Source organism: Hemiscyllium ocellatum, chromosome 18 (genome assembly GCF_020745735.1).
Source record: "Hemiscyllium ocellatum isolate sHemOce1 chromosome 18, sHemOce1.pat.X.cur, whole genome shotgun sequence".
In the NCBI taxonomy this organism is placed as follows: domain Eukaryota; kingdom Metazoa; phylum Chordata; class Chondrichthyes; order Orectolobiformes; family Hemiscylliidae; genus Hemiscyllium; species Hemiscyllium ocellatum.
In genome coordinates, this window is record NC_083418.1 from 42,989,564 (window position 1) to 43,012,636 (window position 23,073).

The window sequence follows — 23,073 nt, forward strand, 5'->3', positions numbered from 1 at the left end:
GTGCCACAAGGATCGGTGCTGGGTCCTCTACTTTTTGTCATTTACACAAATGATTTGGATGCGAGCATAACAGGTAGTCAGTAAGTTTGCAGATGACACCAAAATTGGAGGTGTAGTGGACAGCGAAGAGGGTTACTTCAGATTACAACAGGATCTTGATCAGATGGGCCAATGGGCTGAGAAGTGGCAGATGGAGTTTAATTCAGATAAATGCGAGGTGCTGCATTTTGGGAAAGCAAATCTTAGCAGGACTTATACACTTAATGGTAAGGTCCTCGGGAGTGTTGCTGAACAAAGAGACCTTGGAGTGCAGGTTTATAGCTCCTAGAAAGTGGCATCGCAGGTAGATAGGATAGTGAAGGCAGCGTTTAGTATGCTTTCCTTCAAGTACTTGAGTATAGGAGTTGGGAGGTTTTGTTGCAGCTGCACAGGACATTGGTTAGGCCATTGTTGGAATATTGCATGCAATTCTGGTCTCCTTCCTATGGGAAAGATGTTGTGAAACTTGAAAGGGTTCAGAAAAGATTTACAAGCACGTTGCTATAGAGAGAGATTAAATAGGCTGGGGCTGTTTTCCATGGAGCATCAGAGGCTGAGGGGTGACCTTATAGAGGTTTACAAAATCATGAGGGGCAGGGATAGGATAAATAGACAAAGTCTTTTCCCTGGGGTCAGGGAGTCCAGAACTGGATGGCATAGGTTTAGAGTTAGAAGGGAAAGATATAAAAGAGACCTAGGGGGCAACTTTTTCACTCAGAGGGCGATATGTGTGTGGAATGAGCTGCCAGAGGAAGTGGTGGAGGCTAGTACAATTGCAACATTTAAAAGGTATCTGGATGGATATATGAACAGGAAGGGTTTGGAGGGATATGGGCCAGATGCTGGCAGGTGGGAGTAGATTAGGTTGGGATATCTGTTCGGCATGGACGAGTTGAACCAAAGGGTCTGTTTCCGTGCTGTGCATCTCTGTGACTTATGATTTCCAAGTTCGTTGATGACACAAACTGGGCAGAATTGAGAGTTATGAGTATGCAAAGAGACTTCAAGATGATTTAGGCAAGTTGAATGAATGAATAAACATGTGGCATATTTTTACATCATCGGTAAATGTGAAGTTATACACTTTAGTGTGAAAATCAAAAAGGCACTATATTATTTAAACTGTGAAATATTGGGAAAAGTGGATGCACCAAGGGTTCTGGGTGCCATATCCTTTGTATCCAGTCATTGGAAGAAGATAGGCAGGTTCAACAAACAATTAGAGAGGCAAATTGCATATTGGCCTTCATTGCAAGAGGACTTATATGACAAACTATTGTTATCTTCCTGGATTTGTACAGTACTTTGGTGAGACTATACCTGGAGTATTTTGTACAGCTTTGGTCTCTCTACCGAAGAAAAGATACACTTACCATAGAAGGGAGTGCAGCAAACATTAACTAGGCTGAAACCAAGAATGGAGAAAGTGAGGACCACAGATGCTGGAGAGTCAGAGTTGAAAAGTGTGGTGCTGGAAAAGCACAGCAGGTCAGGCAGCACCTGAGAAGCAAGAGATTCAACAGGGAGGTGGAGCTATTTGGTAAGTGCATCAGAGATGTTCCCTGAACCATTCCACGAGTTGGCATTCTGTCTCCCCGATGTAAAGGAGACCACATCAGCAGCAACAGATACAACGATGGGTGGATATGCAAGAAAATCTCCAATGGATTTGAAGTGATCCTTTAGGGCCTTGGAGAGAGGTGAGGGGAGAGGTGTGGGTGCAGGTTATATATATCTTGTGGCAGTAAGGGAAGGCCCACTGTCCTGTGGCCAACCACTTTAATTCACCCTCCCACTCCCATTTCCCCCACAGATTTGCAAGTCCTCCACTGTCATATCAAAGCCACCCAACCACACAGCATTAATATCAACTTCACCAGTTTCCAATACCCTACTCCTCCACCTCATCCTAGATCCAACCATCCAACTTGGCACTGCCCTCTTGACCTATCCTACCATCAATAATCCTTCCCACCTATCCACTCCACCCTCCACACTGACATATCACAATTACCTCCAACCTACTCACCCCCCCCCCCCCATTTATCTCTCAGTCCCCTTCCCACTCCACATTTCTGATGAAGGCTTTATTATCTGAAACATTGCCTCTTCTGTTCCTTGACTTGCGGTGTTTTTCCAGCACCATGTTTTTCGACTCTGAAACCAAGAATGACAGAATTGTCGTGTGAAGAGAAACGTGGGCGGCACGGTGGTTAGCAGTGGTGTCTCACAGCACCAGAGACCAGAGTTCAATTCCTGCTTCAGGTGACTCGCTGTGTGGAGCTTGCACATTCTCACCGTGTCTGCGTGGGCTTCCTCCCACAATCCAAAAATGTGCAGGTTAGGTGAATTGGCTATGCTAAATTGCCAATAGTGTTAGGTGAAGGGGTAAATGTAGGGGAATGGGTCTGGGTGGGTCACACTTTGGCAGGTTGGTGTGGACTTGTTGGGCCAAAGGGCCTATTTCCACACTGTAAGTAATCTGTAAGTTCGACTGGCCTGCATTAGATAGAGTTTAGAAGATCTGACTGAAAAGTACAAAATCGTACAGGGCTGTACAGACTAGATGCAGGGAGAATATTTTCTCTGATTGGGAGTGTGAACCAGGGATCACAGTCTTGGGGTAGGCTAATTAGGATTGAAATGAAGAAAATTTTCTTTGCTCACAAGATAGTAAACCTGGAATTTTCTACCGCAGAAGGCTGTGGAGACCAAGTCAATTAATATATTCAAGAAAGTTTTTTTTAAAAAGGCATCAAGGGAGAAAGTGAGAGTATTGACTGAGATAGAGACTGAATGGCAGAGTTGAATGAAAAGCTGAATGTTCCTAGTTTTGATGTGGACACATGGGTTTGTTGGACCAAGAATCTTGTGGATGGAACCAATTCCAAGATGAATCAGAACTAACAAAAATTGTACCTTTTTAATAATTTTTTTTATCATTGTTTCAACTTCTGGGACAGATGCTACAAGTTAGCTTGACATTAAACAAAACAATATATTTAACAAAATAACCTCTTGCAATGTTTGTCCTTCCTAACTTGTGTTGGATCATGCACAGGTTACACCAGTTTGCTTATTATTTCACAGCCAATATGTAATATTACTGCAGATTTACATTTGTTTCTCTGTATCTCCCTTTAATAACGGTACATAATAATTTTGGAAATTGTCTGTTTTGAGTACACATTTGAATTGACAATAATTACCAAGTTGAGTTCCATCTAATGGGAGGTCTGCAACATTTGATACATTCATTTCAAAGGCCGTGCCCTATTTTACTTAAATATTTTGAAATCCATATATCTCTTTTGGTTTTCAAAGTGTTGGCTTGCCTTTGCACTGCAGCATTGTGCTCCCCTTAGAACACAAACTGGCACACGTTTTTTGGACTTGTCATGGCAAACCTCTGTAGATGTGTTACGGTTCATTAAGTAGGAAAGCTATAATCAATCTTGGCCTTTCAACTGAACTTGAGTTATGTTAAAATAAAAGTAAACAGATTCCGTACATTTAAATGAATGTGTAAATCGGTCTCATTGCTAACTTTCATTCTTCGCTGTTTGGAAAAATCACAACATTGACTAAATTGTACAAGGTTTAATAATGAGACACCGATAATAGGACCGTGTCTACCCATTTATTATTTAGATACTGATAGATTACATAAACGAAAATAGTCTCCGATTGTTGAGAGCTTATGCCGCTTTGGCTAAGCTAACAATCCCAACACTCCGCAAATAAACAGGTTCAAACTAAAACTGCGGACACGTTTTCTTTCCTTTGTCTCACCTTTTATAATAAAGAATAACTAAAAGAAAAAGTACACAGCACAGCTTCTCGAAGACTAAGTGCTGCTCCGTCTTGATCGCTCAGACACACAGCAGGGCTAGGCCTCAGCCTTGATCGCGTGCTCTGCACCAGTTACCAGGGAAACACCGTCTCCATGAGAGGGAGCCCTGACAACGGGGGAAGGGAGTGCTCGGCGGTGAGATGGCGGCTGCCTGTGGCTGTGGTGTTCTTCTGTCTCTCTGGCTGCTGTTGTGCCTGCTTGTGCTGGCGAGGAGCGAGGAGGACAAGGTACGGAGGGATGAGTGAGGGAGCTGACCGCTGATAGGACCAAGCAGGGGGAGCACAATCCACCGCTGCTCAACGGAGGGTCGGCGGCCTCAGGCCCATGTTATCACGGGTTCATACATAGTATGAACAGGTGACGAAACCCACACGTTTTGGTCACTAACGTGCCAGCCTGTGTGGTGTACAACATTGTTCTGTTATAGTCTTTAAATTGGTAGTGTCAATTTTCTTTTGCTTTGCTTTCTAAATGCGACCCAACCTAAATACGGTTTCCTTTACTTAGACCCAGACTTTGTCGGCTGGGTCACTCTTCTGATCAAGAATGTCAATGTTGACAACTGTCCAAACTGAATAAAGTTTTAAAATGTATTTCTACTCTTAATCTTTTTTTAAATGTAAAGAGGCTTGATTTAAAGGTAGTTGAAAATGTGTTGCTGGTTAAAGCACAGCAGGTCAGGCAGCATCCAAGGAATAGGAAATTCGACATTTCGGGCATAAGCCCTTCATCAGGAATGAGGAGAGGGTGCAAGGCAGGCTAAGATAAAAGGTAGGGAGGAGGGACTTGGGGGAGGGGCGATGGAGATGTGATAGGTGGAAGGAGGTCAAGGTGAGGGTGATAGGCCAGAGTGGGGTGGGGGCGGAGAGGTTAGGAAGAAGATTGCAGGTTGGGAGGGCGGTGCTGAGTTGAGGGAACCGACTGAGACAAGGTGGGGGGAGGGGAAATGAGGAAACTGGAGAAATCCGAGTTCATCCCTTGTGGTTGGAGGGTTCCCAGGCGGAAGATGAGGCGTTCTTCCTCCAACCGTCGTGTTGTTATGTTTTGCCGGTGGAGGAGTCCAAGGACCTTCATGTCCTCAGTGGAGTGGGAGGGAGAGTTAAAGTGTTGAGCCACGGGGTGGTTGGGTTGGTTGGTCCGGGCGTCCCTGAGGTGTTCTCTGAAGCGTTCCGCAAGTAAGCGGCCCGTCTCCCCAATGTAGAGGAGGCCACATCGGGTGCAGCGGATGCAATAGATGATGTGTGTGGAGGTACAGGTGAACTTGTGGCAGATATGGAAGGATCCCTTGGGGCCTTGGAGGGAAGTGAGGGAGGAGGTGTGGGCGCAAGTTTTACATTTCCTGCGGTTGCAGGGGAAGGTGCCGGGAGTGGAGTTTGGGTTGGTGGGGGGTGTGGACCTGACGAGGGAGTCACGAAGGGAGTGGTCTTTGCGGAACGCTGATAGGGGAGGGGAGGGAAATATATCCCTGGTGGTGGGGTCCGTTTGGAAGTGGCGGAAATGACGGCGGATGATACGCTGTATACGGAGGTTGGTGGGGTGGTAGGTGAGAACCAGTGGGGTTCTGTCTTGGTGGTGGTTGGAGGGGCGGGGCTCAAGGGCGGAGGAGCGGGAAGTGGAGGAGATGCGATGAAGGCATCGTCGATCACGTTTGGGGGGAATCTGCGGTCCTTGAAGAAGGAGGCCATCTGGGCTGTGCGGTGTTGGAACTGGTCCTCTTTCATCGTCGATCACGTTTGGGGGGAATCTGCATTCCTTGATTTAAAGGTATAAATTCTAGATGGATATCATTCTTGAAGAATCAAATCAAATAAAATAATTTTGTGAATTTTTTATTCATTCACGGGAGGAGGGCATCCTTAATTGTTAAGAGTCAACCACATTGCAGTGGGTCTGGACTCTCAGACCAGGTAAGGGTGGCAGTTTCCTTTGCTAAAGAATGTGAGTGAACCAGATGGGCTTTTCCATGACAATCAGCAATAGACTCATGGTCGTCGTTAGATTCTTAATTTCAGAAATTTAATGAATTCAGTTTCCATCATCTGTCATGGCAGGATTTGAACCCAACTTCCCAGAATATTAGGCCATTGCCTCCCCCAGTTTGACTGGAAAATAATACCCAGTGGCACAGTTGTGGTTTTCAGCATTGCATAAATTGGTGGATTTTAAGATGTGAAGTTCAAATTCAGTAACAGGAAATTACAAATGTTGGTCTGTGACTTGTTTATGAATTTTATAGCTCAAATGATAAATTTTGCAAGTTTATTTGATGGAGTGTTGAAAACTGTATAGTTTACAGTTGGATTTTAATATCACAGTGTGTACCTCTACTTTTCTGGTAAATTATCATAAGACCTTCACCTTATAAAAATCCTTTTTGATTAAGGTAGCAAATGTAAAGGAAATTGATTTTGTTTCTCTTTAATTTTGGATGGGAACCTAACAAAATAGGTCAACTGAAAAGTCGCTAATTTCACTGGGTTGATTGGGATTAAGCCTGAATTAATTGACTGGGAATTAAAAAGGGGGAATATTGATGAAATATACTTTTGCAATATTCTGTCTAATATTTAAATGAGAAGTATACAAGCTTGGAATTCTATGGATAAATTGAGGTGAAAGGAATTTGTAAAGATTGTGAGATGATAAATAGAAAATGAGTACAGAAAAACTGCAAGTGTGAAGGCAAAAAAGCACCAGAGAAGAGAGAGTTTGGAAGAAGTCTGCCATATCGGGCATGAAGAGTTTTCCCAAGTACTTAATGAAAACATGATCAGAAAAAAAAATCACTTGAGATCAAAACATATTTTAATATGCAGTTGTAGTGTCCCTACCCATGAGCCAGGTTCAAGTCCTACCCGCTACAGAGGTGGAATCCCAGAAGTCCAATATGCTCAACATCTCTGATTAGAAAAATCGACAATCCTGTTTTCTGGATTCAGACAAGTATTCTGAACTTCTGACTCCTTAAACATGAAGTTACATCTGGCATGAAACAACATGAAAATAAATGTTTTGTATTAAAATACAAAAATGGAAGAATTATTCCTGTTTATGCAAGTTAAAATAAAAAAAGTCGACACTTTTTAGAGCTTGTTCTCTTGAGCAATCCTCATATTTCTAAAAAGAAATCCACAATAAACTGAAAAATATTTAACATTCAGATTTGTGATTTTTTAATGATGAATAAGTAATCAAGGTCTAGGAATTAAAACATCCTTTTAAAATGGAGTTAAATATCCGAATGGGAGACATTCCATCTACTCTTGGACTTTAAGCAATTGAATAAAAAAAATCATATTTTCATGTTTACACAACAACCCTTGTTTTGAAAACTATTATACTAAAAAAACTCTTTAAAATTTGTTTAAAAAAGTGAAGAAGGTATTTTGGTGAAAGTCATATTGATTTTTACATGAGATTTTACAAAAATATAAACAAAAATATAAATGAATTGTTCATTTCAATATCAAGTTCCTAATGAGCTATATGGAACAATGTTGTGTACTTCAAGATCCTTGAAGATTTGTTTAGAAATAGATTTGAAATTAATCTGTCCTGAAATTCTTATTTGTACATTACTTTTCTAAACCTTTATTGCCATTTCCTGCACTGCCTCGAAAATAGATTAGATTAGATTACTTCGGCCCAACAAGCCCACATCAACACTCCGAAGAGCAACCCATGCAGACCCATTTACCCCTTCACCTAACACTATGGGCAATTTAGCATCTCTTGATTAAACTTAAAATATAAGCCATAACTATTAATTTAACCTGGGGCAGTGTTTGTCGAGGAATACGACGGTGTTATTTTCTGGGTCTGTAGATTGTGAAGGAGCAAAAAATGGCCTTTGCAGTGATATGTACTTCTTGTCAGATGTGGGAGTTTAAAGAGAGTTTAAGGGTTACTGCGGATTGTATCTGCTATAAATGCTGTTGAACGTGAATCTTATCAGATCGAGTGGATCGGTTGGAGAGACAGATAGAAGCGATGAGGAATTTGCAATAGCAACAGTATGTGATGGATGAAATTATAGGAAGGGGGGAAAGTCTCAGATACAGTCACATAAATGGGTTAACTCCAGAAAGGGTAAGAAAGGTAGGCAGCTAGTGCAGGAGTCTTTTGTGGATATACCCATTTCAAACAGGTATGCTGTTTTGGAAAATATAGGGGGTGATGGATTCTCAGGGGAACGTAGCACAAACGGCCAAGTTTCGGGTATTGAGACTGGCTCTAATGCAATGAGGGGTACGTCGGCTTCCAAGAGATCAATTGTGTTAGGGGATTCTGTAGTCAGAGATACAGACAGACGTTTCTGTGGCCAGCAGCAAAAAAGCAGAATGGTGTGTTGGTTCCCTGGTGCCAGGATCAAGGATGTCTCAGAGAGGGTGCAGAATATTCTCACGGGGGAGAGGGGCCAGCAGGAGGTCATTGTCCACATTGGAACCACGACATTGGAAGGGAAAAGGTTGAGATTCTGAAGGGAGATTAGAGAGTTAGAGAGAAATTTAAAAAGGAGGTCCTCATGGGTAGTAATATCTGGATTATTCCCAGTGCTACAAGCTAGTGAGGGCAGGAATAGGAGGATAGAGCAGATGAATGCATGGCTGAGGAGCCGGTGTATGGGAGAAGGATTCACATTTTTGGATCATTGGGGTAGAAGTGACCTGTACAAGAAAGACGGATTGCACCTAAATTGGAAGGGGACTAATATACTGGCAGGGAAATTTGCTAGAACTGCTTGGGAGGATTTAAACTAGTAAGATGGGGGCGAGGTGGGATCCAGGGAGATAGTGAGGAAAGACAGGTACAGCTGAGACAGGTACAGCTGAGAACAGAAGTGAGTCAAACAGTCAGGGCAGGCAGGGACAAAGTAGGACTAATAAATTAAACTGCATTTATTTCAATGCAAGGGGCCAAACAGGGAAGGCAGATGATCTCAGGGCATGGTTAGGAACATGGGACTGGGATATTATAACAATTACGGAAACATGGCTCAGGGATGGGCAAGACTGGCAGCTTAATGTTCCAGGATACAAATGCTACAGGAGGGATAGAAAGGGAGGCAAGAGAGGAGGGGGAGTGGCATTTTTGATAAGGGATAGCATTACAGCTGTGCTGAGGAAGGATATTCCCAGAAATACATCCAGGGAAGTTATTTGGGTGGAACTGAGAAATAAGAAAGGAATGATCACCTTTTGGGATTGTATTATAGACCCTCCAGTAGTCAGAGGGAAATTGAGAAACAAACTTGTAAGGAGATCTCAGCTATCTGTAAGAATAATAGGGTAGCTATGGTAGGGGATTTTAACTTTCCAAACATCGACTGGGACTGCCATAGTGTTCAAGGCTTAGCTGGAGAGGAATTTCTTAAGAGTGTACAAGACAATTTTCTGATTCATTATGTAGATGTACCTACTAGAGAAGGTGCAAAATTTGACCTACTCTTGGGAAATAAGGCAGGGCAGGTGACTGAGGTGTCAGTGGGGGAGCACTTTGGGGCCAGCGACCATAATTCTATTCGTTTTAAAATAGTGATTAAAAAGGATAGACCAGATCTAAAAGTTGAAGTTTTAAAATTGGAGAAAGGCCAATTTTGACAGGTATTAGGCAAGAACTTTCGAAAGCTGATTGGAGGCAGATGTTCACAGGTAAAGGGACGGCTGGAAAATGGGAAGCCTTCAGAAATGAGATAACAAGAATCCAGAGAACCCGGTCAGGGTGAAAGGGAAGGCTGGTAGGCATGGGGAATGTTGGATGACTAAAGAAATTGAGGGTTTGGTTAAGAAAAAGAGGGAAGCATATGTCGGATATAGACAGGGTAGATCGAGTGAATCCTTAGAAGAGTATAAAGAAAGTAGGAGTATACTTAAGAGGGAAATCAGGGCAAAATGGGGACACGAGATAACTTTGGCAACTAGAATTAAGGAGAATCCAAAGGGTTTTTAAGGTAACTAGGGAGAGAATAGGATTTCTCAAAGATCAACAAGGCAGCCTTTGTGTGGAGCCACAGAAAATGGGGGAGATTAGATTAGATTACTTACAGTGTGGAAACAGGCCCTTCGGCCCAACAAGTCCACACCGACCCGCCGAAGCGCAACCCACCCATACCCCTACATTTACCCCTTACCTAACACTACGGGCAATTTTAGCATGGCCAAATTCACCTGACCCGCACATCTTTGGACTGTGGGAGGAAACCGGAGCACCCTGAGGAAACCCATGCAGACACGGGGAGAACGTGCAAATTCCACACAGTCAGTCGCCTGAGTCGGGAATTGAACCCGGGTCTCAGGCGCTGTGAGACAGCAGTGCTAACCACTGTGCTACCATGCCGCCCATGAATACTAAATGAATATTTTGCATCAGTATTTACTGTGGAAAAGGATATGGAAGATATAGACTGTAGGGAAATAGATGGTGACATCTTGCAAAATGTCCAGATTACAGAGGAGGAAGCACTGGATGTCTTGAAACAGGTAAAGGTGAATAAATCCCCAGGACATAATCACGTGCACCCGAGAACTCTGTGGGAAGCTAGAGAAGTGATTGCTGGGCTTCTTGCTGAAATATTTGTACCATCGATAGTCACAGGTGAGGTTCCGGAAGACTGAAGGTTGGCAAATGTGGTACCACTGTTTAAGAAGGGTGGTAAGGACAAGCCCGGGAACTATAGACCAGTGAGCCTGACCTCAGTGGTGGGCAAGTTGTTGGAGGGAATCCTGAGGGACAGGATGTACATGTATTTGGAAAGGCAAGGACTGATTAGGGTTAATCAACATGGCTTTGTGCATGGGAAATCATGTCTCACAAACTTGAGATTTTTGAAGAAGTAACAAAGAAGATTGATAAGGGCAGAGCGGTAGATGTGATCTATATGGACTTCAGGAAGGCGTTTGACAAGGTTCCCCATGGGAGACTAATTAGCAAGGTTAGATCTCATGGAATACAGGGAGAACAAGCCATTTGGATACAGAACTGGCTCAAAGGTAGAAGACAGAGGGTTGTTTTTCAGACGGGAGGCCTGTGACCAGTGGAGTGCCACAAGGATCGGTGCTGGGTCCTCTACGTTTTGTCATTTACATAAATGATTTGGATGCGGCATAACAGATACAGTTAGTAAGTTTGCAGATGACACCAAAATTGGAGGTGTAGTGGACAGCGAAGAGGGTTACCTCAGATTACAACAGTATCTGGACCAGATGGGCCAATGGGCGAGAAATGGCAGATGGAGTTTAATTCAGATAAATGCGAGGTGCTGCATTTTGGGAAAGCAAATCTTAGCAGGATTCATACACTTAATGGTAAGGTCCTAGGGAGTGTTGCTGAACAAAGAGGTCTTGGAGTGCAGGTTCAAAGCTCCTTGAAGGTGGAGTCATAGGTTGGCAGGATAGTGAAGAAGGCGTTTGGTATGCTTTCCTTTATTGGTCTGAGTATTGAGTACAGGAGTTGGGAAGTCATGTTGCGGCTGTACAGGACATTGGTTAGGCCACTGTTGGAATATTGCGTGCAATTCTGGTCTCCTTCCGATTGGAAAGATGTTGTGAAACTTGAAAGGGTTCAGAAAAGATTTACAAGGATGCTGCCAGGGTTGGAGGATCTGAGTTATAAGGACAGGCTGAACAGACTGGGGCTGTTTTCCCTGGAACATCGGAGGCTGAGGGGTGACCTTATAGAGGTTTACAAAATTATGAGGGGCCTGGATTGGATAAATAGACAAAGTCTTTTCCCTGGGGTCGGGGAGTCCAGAACTAGAAGGCATAGGTTTAGGGTGAGAGGGGAAAGATATAAAAGAGACCTAAGGGGCAGCTTTTTCACGCAGAGGGTGGTACGTGTATGGAATGAGGTGCCAGAGGATGTGGTGGAGGCTGGTACAATTGCAACATTTAAGAGGCATTTGGATGGGTATATGAATAGGAAGGGTTTGGAGGGATATGGGCCGGGTGCTGGCAGGTGGGACTAGATTGGGTTGGGATAACTGGTCAGCATGGACGGGTTGGACCAAAGAGTCTTTTTCCATGCTGTATATCTCTATGACTCTAAGTGGGGAATATTCCATCACACTGTTTACTTGTGCCTTGGAGTTGGTTGGCAGACATTGGGGAAACAGTTATTTGCTGCAGTTTTCATTGTCCCTGATGTGCTGTTGTAGCTACAAATTTATATGGGTAGTGAAGTTCAGTTTCTAGTCAATGGTAATCTCTGGGTCATTGATAATGGGGATTCAGCAATGTTAATGACATTGAATATTAAGAGGTGATGATTAAATTCCCTCTTCTTGGAGATGTTTGTTGCCTAGTATTTGTGGCATGAATGTTACTTGCCATTTGTCAGCCCAAATTTGCATGTTGTCCAGATCTTGCTGCATTAGGACATGAACTGCTTCAGTATTTGAGCAGATGGGAATGTGCTGAATATTGTGCAATCATCAGCAAACATCCATACTTCTGACCTTATGGTCATTGAAACAGGTGAAAATGGTTGGACCTAGGACACTGAACAACACCTGCAGAGAGGTCTGGAGCCTAGATGACTGACCTTTAACCAGCATAACTATCATAGTTTCTACCTGGTTTGACCAGTATGCCTTCTTGCTCATTTTAACTCTGGTTTTGTTCAGGCTTCTGGATGCCACACCCAAGCAGCCATTCAGCCTTGATGTCAAGGGCAGTTACTGATAAGTGGTAACCCCTCAAGGTGTCATGTTGACTCAGTGAGATGGCGGCAAATCAGTAGAACTGCTGTGGACAGCTCTGCCTAACAACCAAGGCATACTTTTTTTTTGCCATCCCTGGCCAACTTATGTGATGGAATTACTAGTTTAAAACCTTACAGATCGCATATTTGTTAATATTTGGGAGTGGGAAGGTTGCCAAAGAGAAAAGGAGTAAGCAAATAGCAGGGAGGACACTCCCCTGCAGCACCAGGCATACCAGACACAGCAGCAACAGCAGCCTGACCTGGAGCTCCTCCCCCCAACCTGACAGACTTACAAAAATTGGCTGCAGCGGGGATGGAGAGACTTATCTTGAAAGCTCTGGCTGCAATTGAAGAGATCTGTGGGGAGATTCGTGCCTGGGTCCAACTTAGGCTGGAGGAGGTGGAGGGTTGAACTAAGGCCACAGAAGCTACTCTTCCAGTTGGATCCAGGTGCTGGACCAAGAGATGCAGGCCTTGCAAGACCATATCAACAACCTCGAAAGTCGAGGTTGGAGGATAAATCTCCAAATTGTCGGGCTCCCTGAAGGTGAGGAAAGTGAGCAGCGAGTCAGCTTCTTTGAAAACTGGCTGCTGAAGTTTTTGGGCCTTCACATCAACTCCAGCAGGCTACAGATTGAAAAGGCTTATTGGGTTCCAGTGCACAGGTCAGGGCCAGTGCAGTGCCCACGCCTGGTCCTAGTGCACTTTCACGCATATAAGGACAGGAAAAAGTCATAGAAGTTCCCACATCCCTGGGAAAAGATCCGCAAGCACTGCTGTACTAGGGTTCAAAAATCATGTTTTTCCAGGATTTATCTGCAGCTGTAATTCGAAAGAGGAAGTCCTTCGCAGAAGTTAAAAAGCAGCTAAGGAACCTGGGCATCCAATACTCCATGAGGTACCCTGCATTACTTCGTTTCAGTCATGATGACTCATTTTATACATGTAACTCAGCAGATAAAGCTAAAAACTTTGTGGACTCTTTAAAATAGACGATTCTCTTTTCTACCTTTCCCGGTGTTTTCTCTTCCTTTTTTTAATTCCTTTCTTTCTCCCGAATAATTTCTTTTTTGGAATTGGTGAAAAAGAACTTGGAATAAGTTGTTCATTTTTAAGAACAGGATTTTATAATGGGAAATTTTGTGGATGTTCTTTGTCTCCTCCTTTGTTTTGTTTGTTCTGTTTCACCTTTAATCACAACTATATGAAATTTAGTAAGGCGTTCAACAAAGTTCGCCATGGGAGATTGATTAGCAAGGTTAGATCTCATGGAATACAGGGAGAACTAGCAATTTGGATACAGAACTGGCTCAAAAGTAGTAGAGGATGGTGGTGGAAGGTTGTTTTTCAGACTGGAGGCCTATGACCAGTGGAGTGCCACAAGGATCGGTGCCACAAGGATGTGAGCATGAGTGGTACAGTTAGTAAGTTTGCAGATGACACCAAAATTGGAGGTGTAGTGGACAGCGAAGAGGGTTACCTCAGTTAACAACAGGATCTTGACCAAATGGACCAATGGGCTGAGAAGTGGCAGATGGAGTTTAATTCAGATAAATGCGAGGTGCTGCATTTTGGGAAAGCAAATCTTAGCAGGATTTATACATTTAATGATATGGTCCTAGGGAGTGTTGCTGAACAAAGAGGTCTTGGAGTGCAGGTTCATAGCTCCTTGAAAGTGGAGTCGCAGGTAGGCAGGATAGTGAAGAAGGTGTTTGGTATGCTTTCCTTTATTGGTCAGAGTATTGAGTACAGGAGTTGGGAAGTCATGTTGCAGCTGTACAGGACATTGGTTAAGCGCCACTGTTGGAATATTGCATGCAATTCTGGTCTCCTTCCTATGGGAAAGGTGTTGTGAGACTTGAAAGGGTTCAGAAAAGATTTACAAAGATGTTGCCAGGTTTGGAGGATCTGAGCTATAGTGAGAGGCTGAACAGGCTGGGGCTGTTTTCCCTGGAGCATCGGAGGCTGAGGGGTGACCTTATAGAGGTTTACAAAATTATGAGGGGCATGGATAGGATAAATAGACAAAGTCTTTTCCCTGGGGTAGGGGAGTCCAGAACTAGAAGGCATAGGTTTAGGGTGAGAGGGGAAAGATATGAAAGAGACCTAAGGGGCAACTTTTTCACACAGAGGCTAGGTATGTGTATGGAATGAGCTGCCAGAGAATGTGGTGGAGGCTGGTACAATTGCAACATTTAAGAGGCATTTGGATGGGTATATGAATAGGAAGGGTTTGGAGGGATATGGGCCGGGTGCTGGCATGTGAGACTAGATTGGGTTGGGATATCTGGTCGGCATGGACGGGTTGGACCAAAGAGTCTGTTTCCATGCTGTACATCTCTATGACTCTAAGTAGGGGTGACATGAAGCCAGGGATTGGTAGAGTGCTCATCCTGACTTTGTCTTTTTTCTGTTGATTTAAGGATCATCCCCTTTTTTTTCTGGCCTAAGGCTGGGGCACAGACCAGGTTTGAAGGAGCTATGAGGTAGGAGATGGTTTGGGTGAGTGCCCCCTATGGGCAGGGGGAAGAGTCTTCCATTCAAGGTTTTATAGTTGGTTTTCTTTGTAGTTTTTTGGTAATAATAGTTGTTTGTAGTTATGACAGAGTAGTTTTTGTATACATAATTATTTGACACTGAGTCTTTATTTACTAGCGCTGGGCGCTTTGTAAGCAGGGATTCCCCTCCCAGAGGTTGAAGGGTCTCTGAAAGGGGATATGGTTAAGTGTCTTACCAAATGGTGCACCTGAAATATCAAGGGAAGTCATTTGCCTGTTAAAAGGAAAAAAGTGCTTTCTGGTCTTAAGAGGGAAAGGGTTGATATCACTTTGTTGCAGGAAACCCATCTTGATGATGAGGAACACCTGAAGTTACAACAGCGGGGTTATGACCGAATATTCTTTTCATCCTTTGCCACTAAAAATAGGTGAGTGGCAGTACTTATCCAGAAAAATCTTCTGTTCACATTATTACAGCTGGTGAAAGATAAGCAGGGACGGTTTGCGATACTTAAAGTCCTGATACAGGGGGAGGAATATGGCATTTTAAATGTCTACTGTCCTCTAGCACATCCCCTCATATTTTTGATTCTAAGTTGAGTGCTTTTGGAACACGGTACATTATTATAGAGTGGGATTTTAATTGTCTTTTGGATCTGACAATGGACAGGATGCTTAATAGGCCCCCAACTATTTATTTGTAGGCCAAGCAGGTGGCTGATTTATGCAAGGAATTGGTGTTGGTGGATATTTGGAGATTTCTTCACCCTGCCGGCAGGGACGTCACCTTTTTTCAAACCCACATAAATGTCACACAAGGATTGATCTCTTTCTGAGGCGGTACATTTTGCGTGGCCTTCAGTGACTAAGCTACATTGGATCACTGCCCTCCGGGCTGCCTTGAATTCGATAGTGACACAAAATGCAAAGAAAGAACTTGCTTTTGCTAGACAAAGGCTGTTCGAATATGGGGATAGGCTGTGGAATTATTTAGCGTACCTGAGTAGGAAAAAGCATGCTTCCTAATCCATTACTGTAAAGAGACAGTGCCGGGGTCCTTACTTACGATGCTGAAAAGATTAATGAGGTTTTCGGAGCTTTTACTCTGAATTGTATCGGTCTGAAGGTGGTGAGGACAGGAACGCTAAAATGAGCCTGAACCTCCTGGAGTAACCTTGGAACAGGCCTCTCTTCTTAATGCCTCCTTGACAGTTCAGGAACTACAGGAGGCAAAGCGCCTGATGGTCTCCTGGGTGAGTTTTATAAGGAGTTTATAGGGATTCTGTCAGGGCCAATGTTGGAGATGTACAATCACTCCTATATGCATGAATGTCTACCACCACCTTTGAGAGAAACTAATATTTCCTTAATTCTTAGGAAGGGGAAGGTTCCTGAGGATTGTGCCTCATTCAGGCCCATTTCTCTATTAAATTCAGATTTCAGGATTCTGTCTAAGATCCCGGCGCTGAGATTGGAAAGTGTGTTGCGCCATATTATTAAAGAGGACCAGAGAGTCTTTATAAGCGGTCGCAGAAGTTTGCTGAATATGGTCCAAGTTTGTCAGCAACGACGGATTCAGCGGTTGATGATTTCCTTTGATGCAGAGAAAGGATTTGACCAGGTGAAATGGCCGTATCTTTTTTATGTCTTGGAACAGTTTGGGTTGGGTGGAGTCTTTGCTAGGTGAATAGAGGTTTTATATCGCCACCCTCTGTCCATGGTCACCACCAACAGGGTGAAGTCTGGGAATTTTAGGATTGATGGGGGTAGTCGGCAAGGCTGTCCCTTCGTACCGTTGTTATTTACATTGGTGATAGAGCTGCTGGCAGAGACCGTTTGTCAGAACATCCACATAACCGCTCCGGAAGTGGATCGAGGGCACACAAGATTACACTGTATGCAAATGATATCCTCCTATTTTTATTGAACCCGATGACCTTCGTACCCCATTTGATACAATGTATCATTTCATTTGGGGTTATTTCAGGATATAAGATTAACTTTACAAAATCAGAAGCTGTGCCTTTGGGGAACCTTAATGATATGCATGAAGTTAAAGGTGACCCTAAGTTCCCATTTAAGTGGTCACGGACAGGGTTCCATTACCTAGGCATTTTTATTACCCTCAAGTTTGATCTGTTATTTCGGACTAACTTTGCTCACTTGCTCGACAATACTAGGTGAGATCACCAGAGATGGGAGGCTCTTCCAATTTCATGGCTGGGCCGAATATCTCTCATTAAGATGAATGTTCTTCCTCGTTTGCTCTATCCCATGCGTGTGCTCCCTGTAATGTTTCCCAGGTCACCGCTGCGAAAGCTTATGGGGTGGTTTGGTTCCTTTGTCTGGCATCGTGGGCCGCCCCTCATCAAACTTAGTAAATTGCAGTTGCCTCATGGAGGGGGAGGAATTGATTTCCCAGACATCAGGAGGTATCAGTTGAGTTCCCTGCTGTCCTTTGTCTGCCATTGGGTAGGTAGCGATCCGAACCCAATATGGCTAGATATTAAGGTCTCCCAAGCAAAGTACCCTCTTATTAACCTGTTGTTCATGGATAAAATGAGGACAGTTATGGACCAATGCCGGAACCCCATTGTAATTAGTATAGTCAAGGCATGGAGGGCAATGCGTCACAGTGAGAGTTGTTTATCTAAGACTTTGTCACTTACACCTGTAATTGGCATGTCAGGGTTCCGACCAGGGATGATGGACTCAGGATTCAAACTATGGGTAACAAAAGGAGTTTCTAGTTTGGGAGACTTGTTTGAGGGGGGGTTATGATGTCTTTTGTGTAACTGAGCCACAAATACAGGTTGCTCAGCAGAGATCTTTTCCATTTTTTTCAGTTTAGGGATTTCATCCAGAAGAAGACTACGCTTCTCACTAAGCCCTATAAGCCCGATACAGAGAGGTTGTTGCTACGTTCCACAAGCACCCTCTCGGTTAGTATCCTTATCACCTGCTGGGTGGCAGGGCCTGGCAGGATATTAACCGGTTATGTGAGGTCTGGGAGCAAGAGCTGGGAGTGGAGATCTCTTCTGAAACATGGGAGAATATGGGAAAATATTTGAAAGACCTCAATCTGTAATAGGACATGCGCTACACAGTTAAACGTTCTGCACAGGGTTCATCTGGCACCAGCCCATCTGGCAAAGTTTAAAAAATGGGCATCTTCAATGTGCCCCAAATGTAAAATAAGTGTAGGTACTCTTACCATTTTGCTTCTGGACATGCCACAGGCTTTGTGTTTATTGGAGTGCTGGAGAGATAGGGAGGGTATTGAGGACTGAAGTCAAAGTAGAGCCGATATCTCTCCTCTTAGGTCTACCGAATTTACCATCTTTAGACAGGCATGGGAAGAAACTATTTAATATTATATACTGTGCATGGAGGAATATTCTGATAAATTGGGTGTCTGAGAACCCGCCGGGCTTGCTGGGATGGCAGAAATTAATTATGGAGCATATTCCCTTGGACAAACGTGGTGCACCATACAACAGACCATTTTGATAAAACATGGCAGCCCTACTGGAGTTATTTGGATATAGATTTGTCATTTATCTTAACTAGGGTGTTTGTTTAACCAGGATGGTTAGATTTGTCAAGCCCTGAGCCCTGAAGGCGGTCTCCTGAGTTAATACTGGTATATATACAATGCTCCCATTCCTTTGTTTGAGAGCTTTGCGCTGTGCATAGCTGTTCTGTATTTTGGTTATTTACTTTTTCTTGCTTTTTTTTGTATTATAGGGTATGTTAGTAGTTGGTAGACTGTAGTTGTATTGTAATTTGTGTTTTTTTTTGTTTTTATTATACTGATATTTGGTATTGATTGTATTTTTTCAATAATTTTATATGTTTGTAAAGTTATAAAAATTTGCAAATAAATATATTTACAAAAAAAAATGTCATGTTGAGGTTGACCTAGACATTGGTAAGACCTCATTTGAAGTACTGTGTACAGTTCTGGTCACCCAGCTGTCGGAAAGATCTTATTAAATTGGAGAGGGTTCAGAAAAGATTAACTCGGATGTTGCAGGGACAGAAGGGTTTAAGTTGTATGGATAGGCTGGATAGGGCAGAAAGTTTTATAAAATCATGAGGAGCATGGATAAGATGAAAAGCAAAGGTCTTTTCTCTTGAGTGGGTGAGTTCAAAATTAGGGGGCATATTTTTAAGGTGAGAGGAGAAAGAATTAAAGGGGATCTGAGGGGCAACTTTTTCATACAGAGGTTGGTCTATGTGTGGAATGAACTGCCAAAGGAAGATGCAGGTATAGTTACAACATTTAAGAGACTTTTGGACAACTACATGAATAGGAAAGATTTGGAGGGATATGGGCCAAACACAGGCGAGTGGGTTGAGTTTAATTTGGATAACTTGGTTAGTGTGGGTGAGTTGGACTGAATGGTCTGTTTCTGAGCTGTATGACCTGAGCTCTATGTTTACAGTAGAGAGTCAGTGATGTTAATACCATTGAATGTCAAGAGGTGATGGTTAGATCTCTTGCTCAAGGTAGTCAGTTGTGTGGCAAGAACGTTTATTACCATTTATTAGCCCAACTGAATACTTTGCTGCAGATTGTGATGAACTGCTTTACTATCTGCAGAGTCATGAAGAAGATGAACAAACAGTAATATTACTTACTGGTTGGCAATTGCTTAATTAGTGAGGGACAGAATTTATTTGTGTTACATTTTGCTTTAAATTTGTAAATTCCTAATTGCAATTGATTGCTTCATTTAAAGATTTGACTAATTAATTATTGATTATTCTACACTTGTTTAGAAAGTGCTGCATTTTGGGAAAGCAAATCTTAGCAGGACTTGTACACTTAATGGTAAGGTCCTAGGGAGTGTTGCTGGACAAAGAGACCTTGGAGTGTAGGTTCATAGCTCCTTGAAAGTGGAGTCGCAGGTAGAAAGGATAGTGAGGAAGGTGTTTGGTTTGCTTTTATTTATTGTCCGAGTACTGAGTACAGGAGTTGGGAGGTCATGTTGCGGTTGTACAGAACATTGGTTTGGGCGCTTTCGGAATATTACATGCCATTACAGTCTCCTTCCTATAGGAAGGATGTTGTAAAACTTGAAAGGGTTCAGAAAAGATTGACAAAGATGTTGCCAGGGTTGGAGGATTTGAGCTATGGGGAGAGGCTGAATTGGCTAGGACTGTTTTCCCTGGAGTGTCAGAGGCTGAGGGGTGACCATATAGAGGTTTATAAAATCATGAGGGGCACAGATAGGCTGAATAGACAAGGTATTTTCCTTGGGGTGGGGGAGTCCAGAACTAGAGAGCATAGGTTGAGGGTGAGAGGGAAAAGATATAAAATAGACCTAAGGGGCAACATTTTCACACAGAGGGTGGTGCATGTGTGGAATGGGCTGCCAGAGGAAGTGGCGGAGGCTAGTAGAATTGCAACATTTAAAAGGCATCAGGATGGGTATATGAATAGGAAGGGTTTGGAGGGATATGGGCCAGGCGCTGGCAGGTGGGACTAGATTGAGTTGGGATAGGTAGTCGCGTTGGACCAAAGTGTCTGTTTCCATGCTGTACATCTCTATGACTCCATGGGCACCAAGCAACTTTATTTACTTCATGCTTTGCTGCATAATGTAACAGTTATAGAGCTGATAATTATGAAAAAAGCTGAACATTTTGGAAAACCTTGTCATCTAAATTTTTTTTCTCGTCTCATTGGCCCTTCAGAATCTGAGGACTTTAACAGTTTGCTGGGAATTTTGTACTCAAGTTGTAAGAATATAATCCAAGAGACTTCATTGCATAGTGCCCTTTTCTTGAATCAAACAGTATTGCGTATGGCGTGCTTACACTTTAAACTGAATCCCAGATTGATTATGGCACCCTGTGTTTATCTAATCTGTACAACTGAAATGGGTATTTGACTCATTGACTTTCCTGTCTTTTGAAATTGTAATTCACCTTTTGCTTCTCTCATTTCTGTTTCAAACTACTTCGTCTGTAGTGGAATTCTAGTCAACTTGAGCTGTGTTCCACCGAGTTAGACACCTTGTCTTCCAATTTTAGATATGTGTTTTTACTTGAAGTATACCTGCTTTCTTAGCCCTAGCTTTTAATTCTAACTCCAAATTTTTCAACTAATAGCATGAATTTGGATAATGTTTGTAAATCATTTGGTTAAATCTTCCTTCTCCAGAAACAAAATCATAGCAACCAACAGCCATTTTGATTTTCAATATGTATAATACAATTCACCATGAAAATCTTAAATTAGCCTTAATGTCAGGAAGTTGCAGTATTCATTATTTTTAGTGGATTTTAAAATCTGTAAAAATCCCCAAATTAGGTTACGATCCTAGACTAGACCTCGAAATTAGAGTCATAGAGATGTTCAGCATAGAAACAGACTCCTCGGTCCAACCCGTCCATGCCGACCAGATATCCCAACCCAATCTAGTCGCACCTGCCAGCACCTAGCCCATATCCTTCCAAACCCTTCCTCTTCATATACCCGTCCAAATGCCTCTTAAATGTTGTGATTGTACCAGCCTCCACCATTTCCTCTGGCAGCTCATTCCATTCACGTACCACCCTCTGTGTGAAAAAGTTGCCCCTTAGGTCTCTTTTATATCTTTCCCCTCTCACCCTAAACTGATTGCCTCTAGTTCTGGACTCCCCTACCCCAGGGAAAAGACTTTGTCTATTTATCCTATCCATGCTTCTCACAATTTTATAAACCTCTATAAGGTAAATTGTTACAATTCAAGACATGCCCCCAAATATTTTCTAAATTGTGTTCTGAGGAAGGGTCCCTGGACCCGAGACGTTATCTTTGAATTCTCTTCACGGATGCTGAACTGCTGAGTTTTCCAGCAACTTTGTTTTTGCCACAAATTATGTTGTGATCCCAGACATGATTGCAAACATTGATTGTGGACAAATACCCAAATTATATTGGAACAATCTAGTTGGAGACCACTAACCTTTTATTTTTTAAAGGTAGACACCAAGGTGAGGTACTACAAACTTTAAGAGAAAAAAAATTACATCATTCCATAATTCTGAACAACCAGCAATACACTTACTATTCCAGTTGGAACAATAATATAACCTACAGTACCTCTGAAATTCACTTAAGTTTACTTATTTAGCTCAGAATAAACATAGGATAGATATGGGTAATGTATTGAAATTAAACACCCAGCAACATGCATAAAATAGAAAACGTGGTCAATAAAGAATGAATGAATTTCTCTGTAACTCTCCCAGATGTCAATGAAACAGACGTCATTATATTTTGTTAAATGTCACAAGTGATTAGAATGCCTCACTTCTGCTGTTCTGGCCTTGAAACCCCCTCAAGCCAGTCAGTCAAGGACAACCTCAACAACTCCTTTCCTGGTTCTGTACTCCCTCAGAGTCCAAAAACTACACCTTATACCTATTCAGAGGCACAACTCCAACATTTTGCTGACTGTTTGCTTAACCAAGTTAGATACATCCCAGGGTTTTCTGAGCTCTAATCTTGCTCGGATGTATAAAGAAAATACTACTTTGGTTTCTCAATTCCCAGTCTTGATTACTATCAGTGGAACCTTGCTTCTTCTGTGCCACCTCAATTTCCGGTCTGTTCTTTTGCCCTGACTATAGCACCTAACTGTCGAATAACTCATAGAATATGGCCTGAGTTCTAACAGCACTGAAATATCCAACTGCCCTGGGATTTAATTCTGTCTCTTACATGGAGCTCACATGGTTCAGTTGCTTCATAAGCAAATCAGCTGAAAATTAACAATTCTAATATCAGGTCCACCCTCTGCCTGCTTAACATATTACCAACCTTTTTCCACTGTTTTGTCTTTTTACACCTATTCAGTTACCCCTGAAATGACTTGAGTGACCTGTTGGAAACTTTGCAATAATCCCCTCCTCTATTGCCGGACTGAATTGAATGTTGCTACCTGACAATATTTGGAACTGCCTGTTCTAAAATGTTATCAGTCAACG

General features: G+C 42.7%; 1 protein-coding gene across 1 annotated transcript in view; it reads left to right on the plus strand.

The window, feature by feature from the left end:
- Positions 1–3,959: 3,959 nt before the first annotated feature.
- tmem9b (TMEM9 domain family, member B) overlaps positions 3,960–23,073 on the plus strand; it is an 86,335-nt gene continuing 67,221 nt past the window's right edge. The window contains exon 1 of the mRNA XM_060838504.1: positions 3,960–4,119. Coding sequence (XP_060694487.1) covers positions 4,033–4,119 — 87 coding nt within the window. The 5' untranslated portion in view covers positions 3,960–4,032. The remainder of the gene's footprint in view (positions 4,120–23,073) is intronic.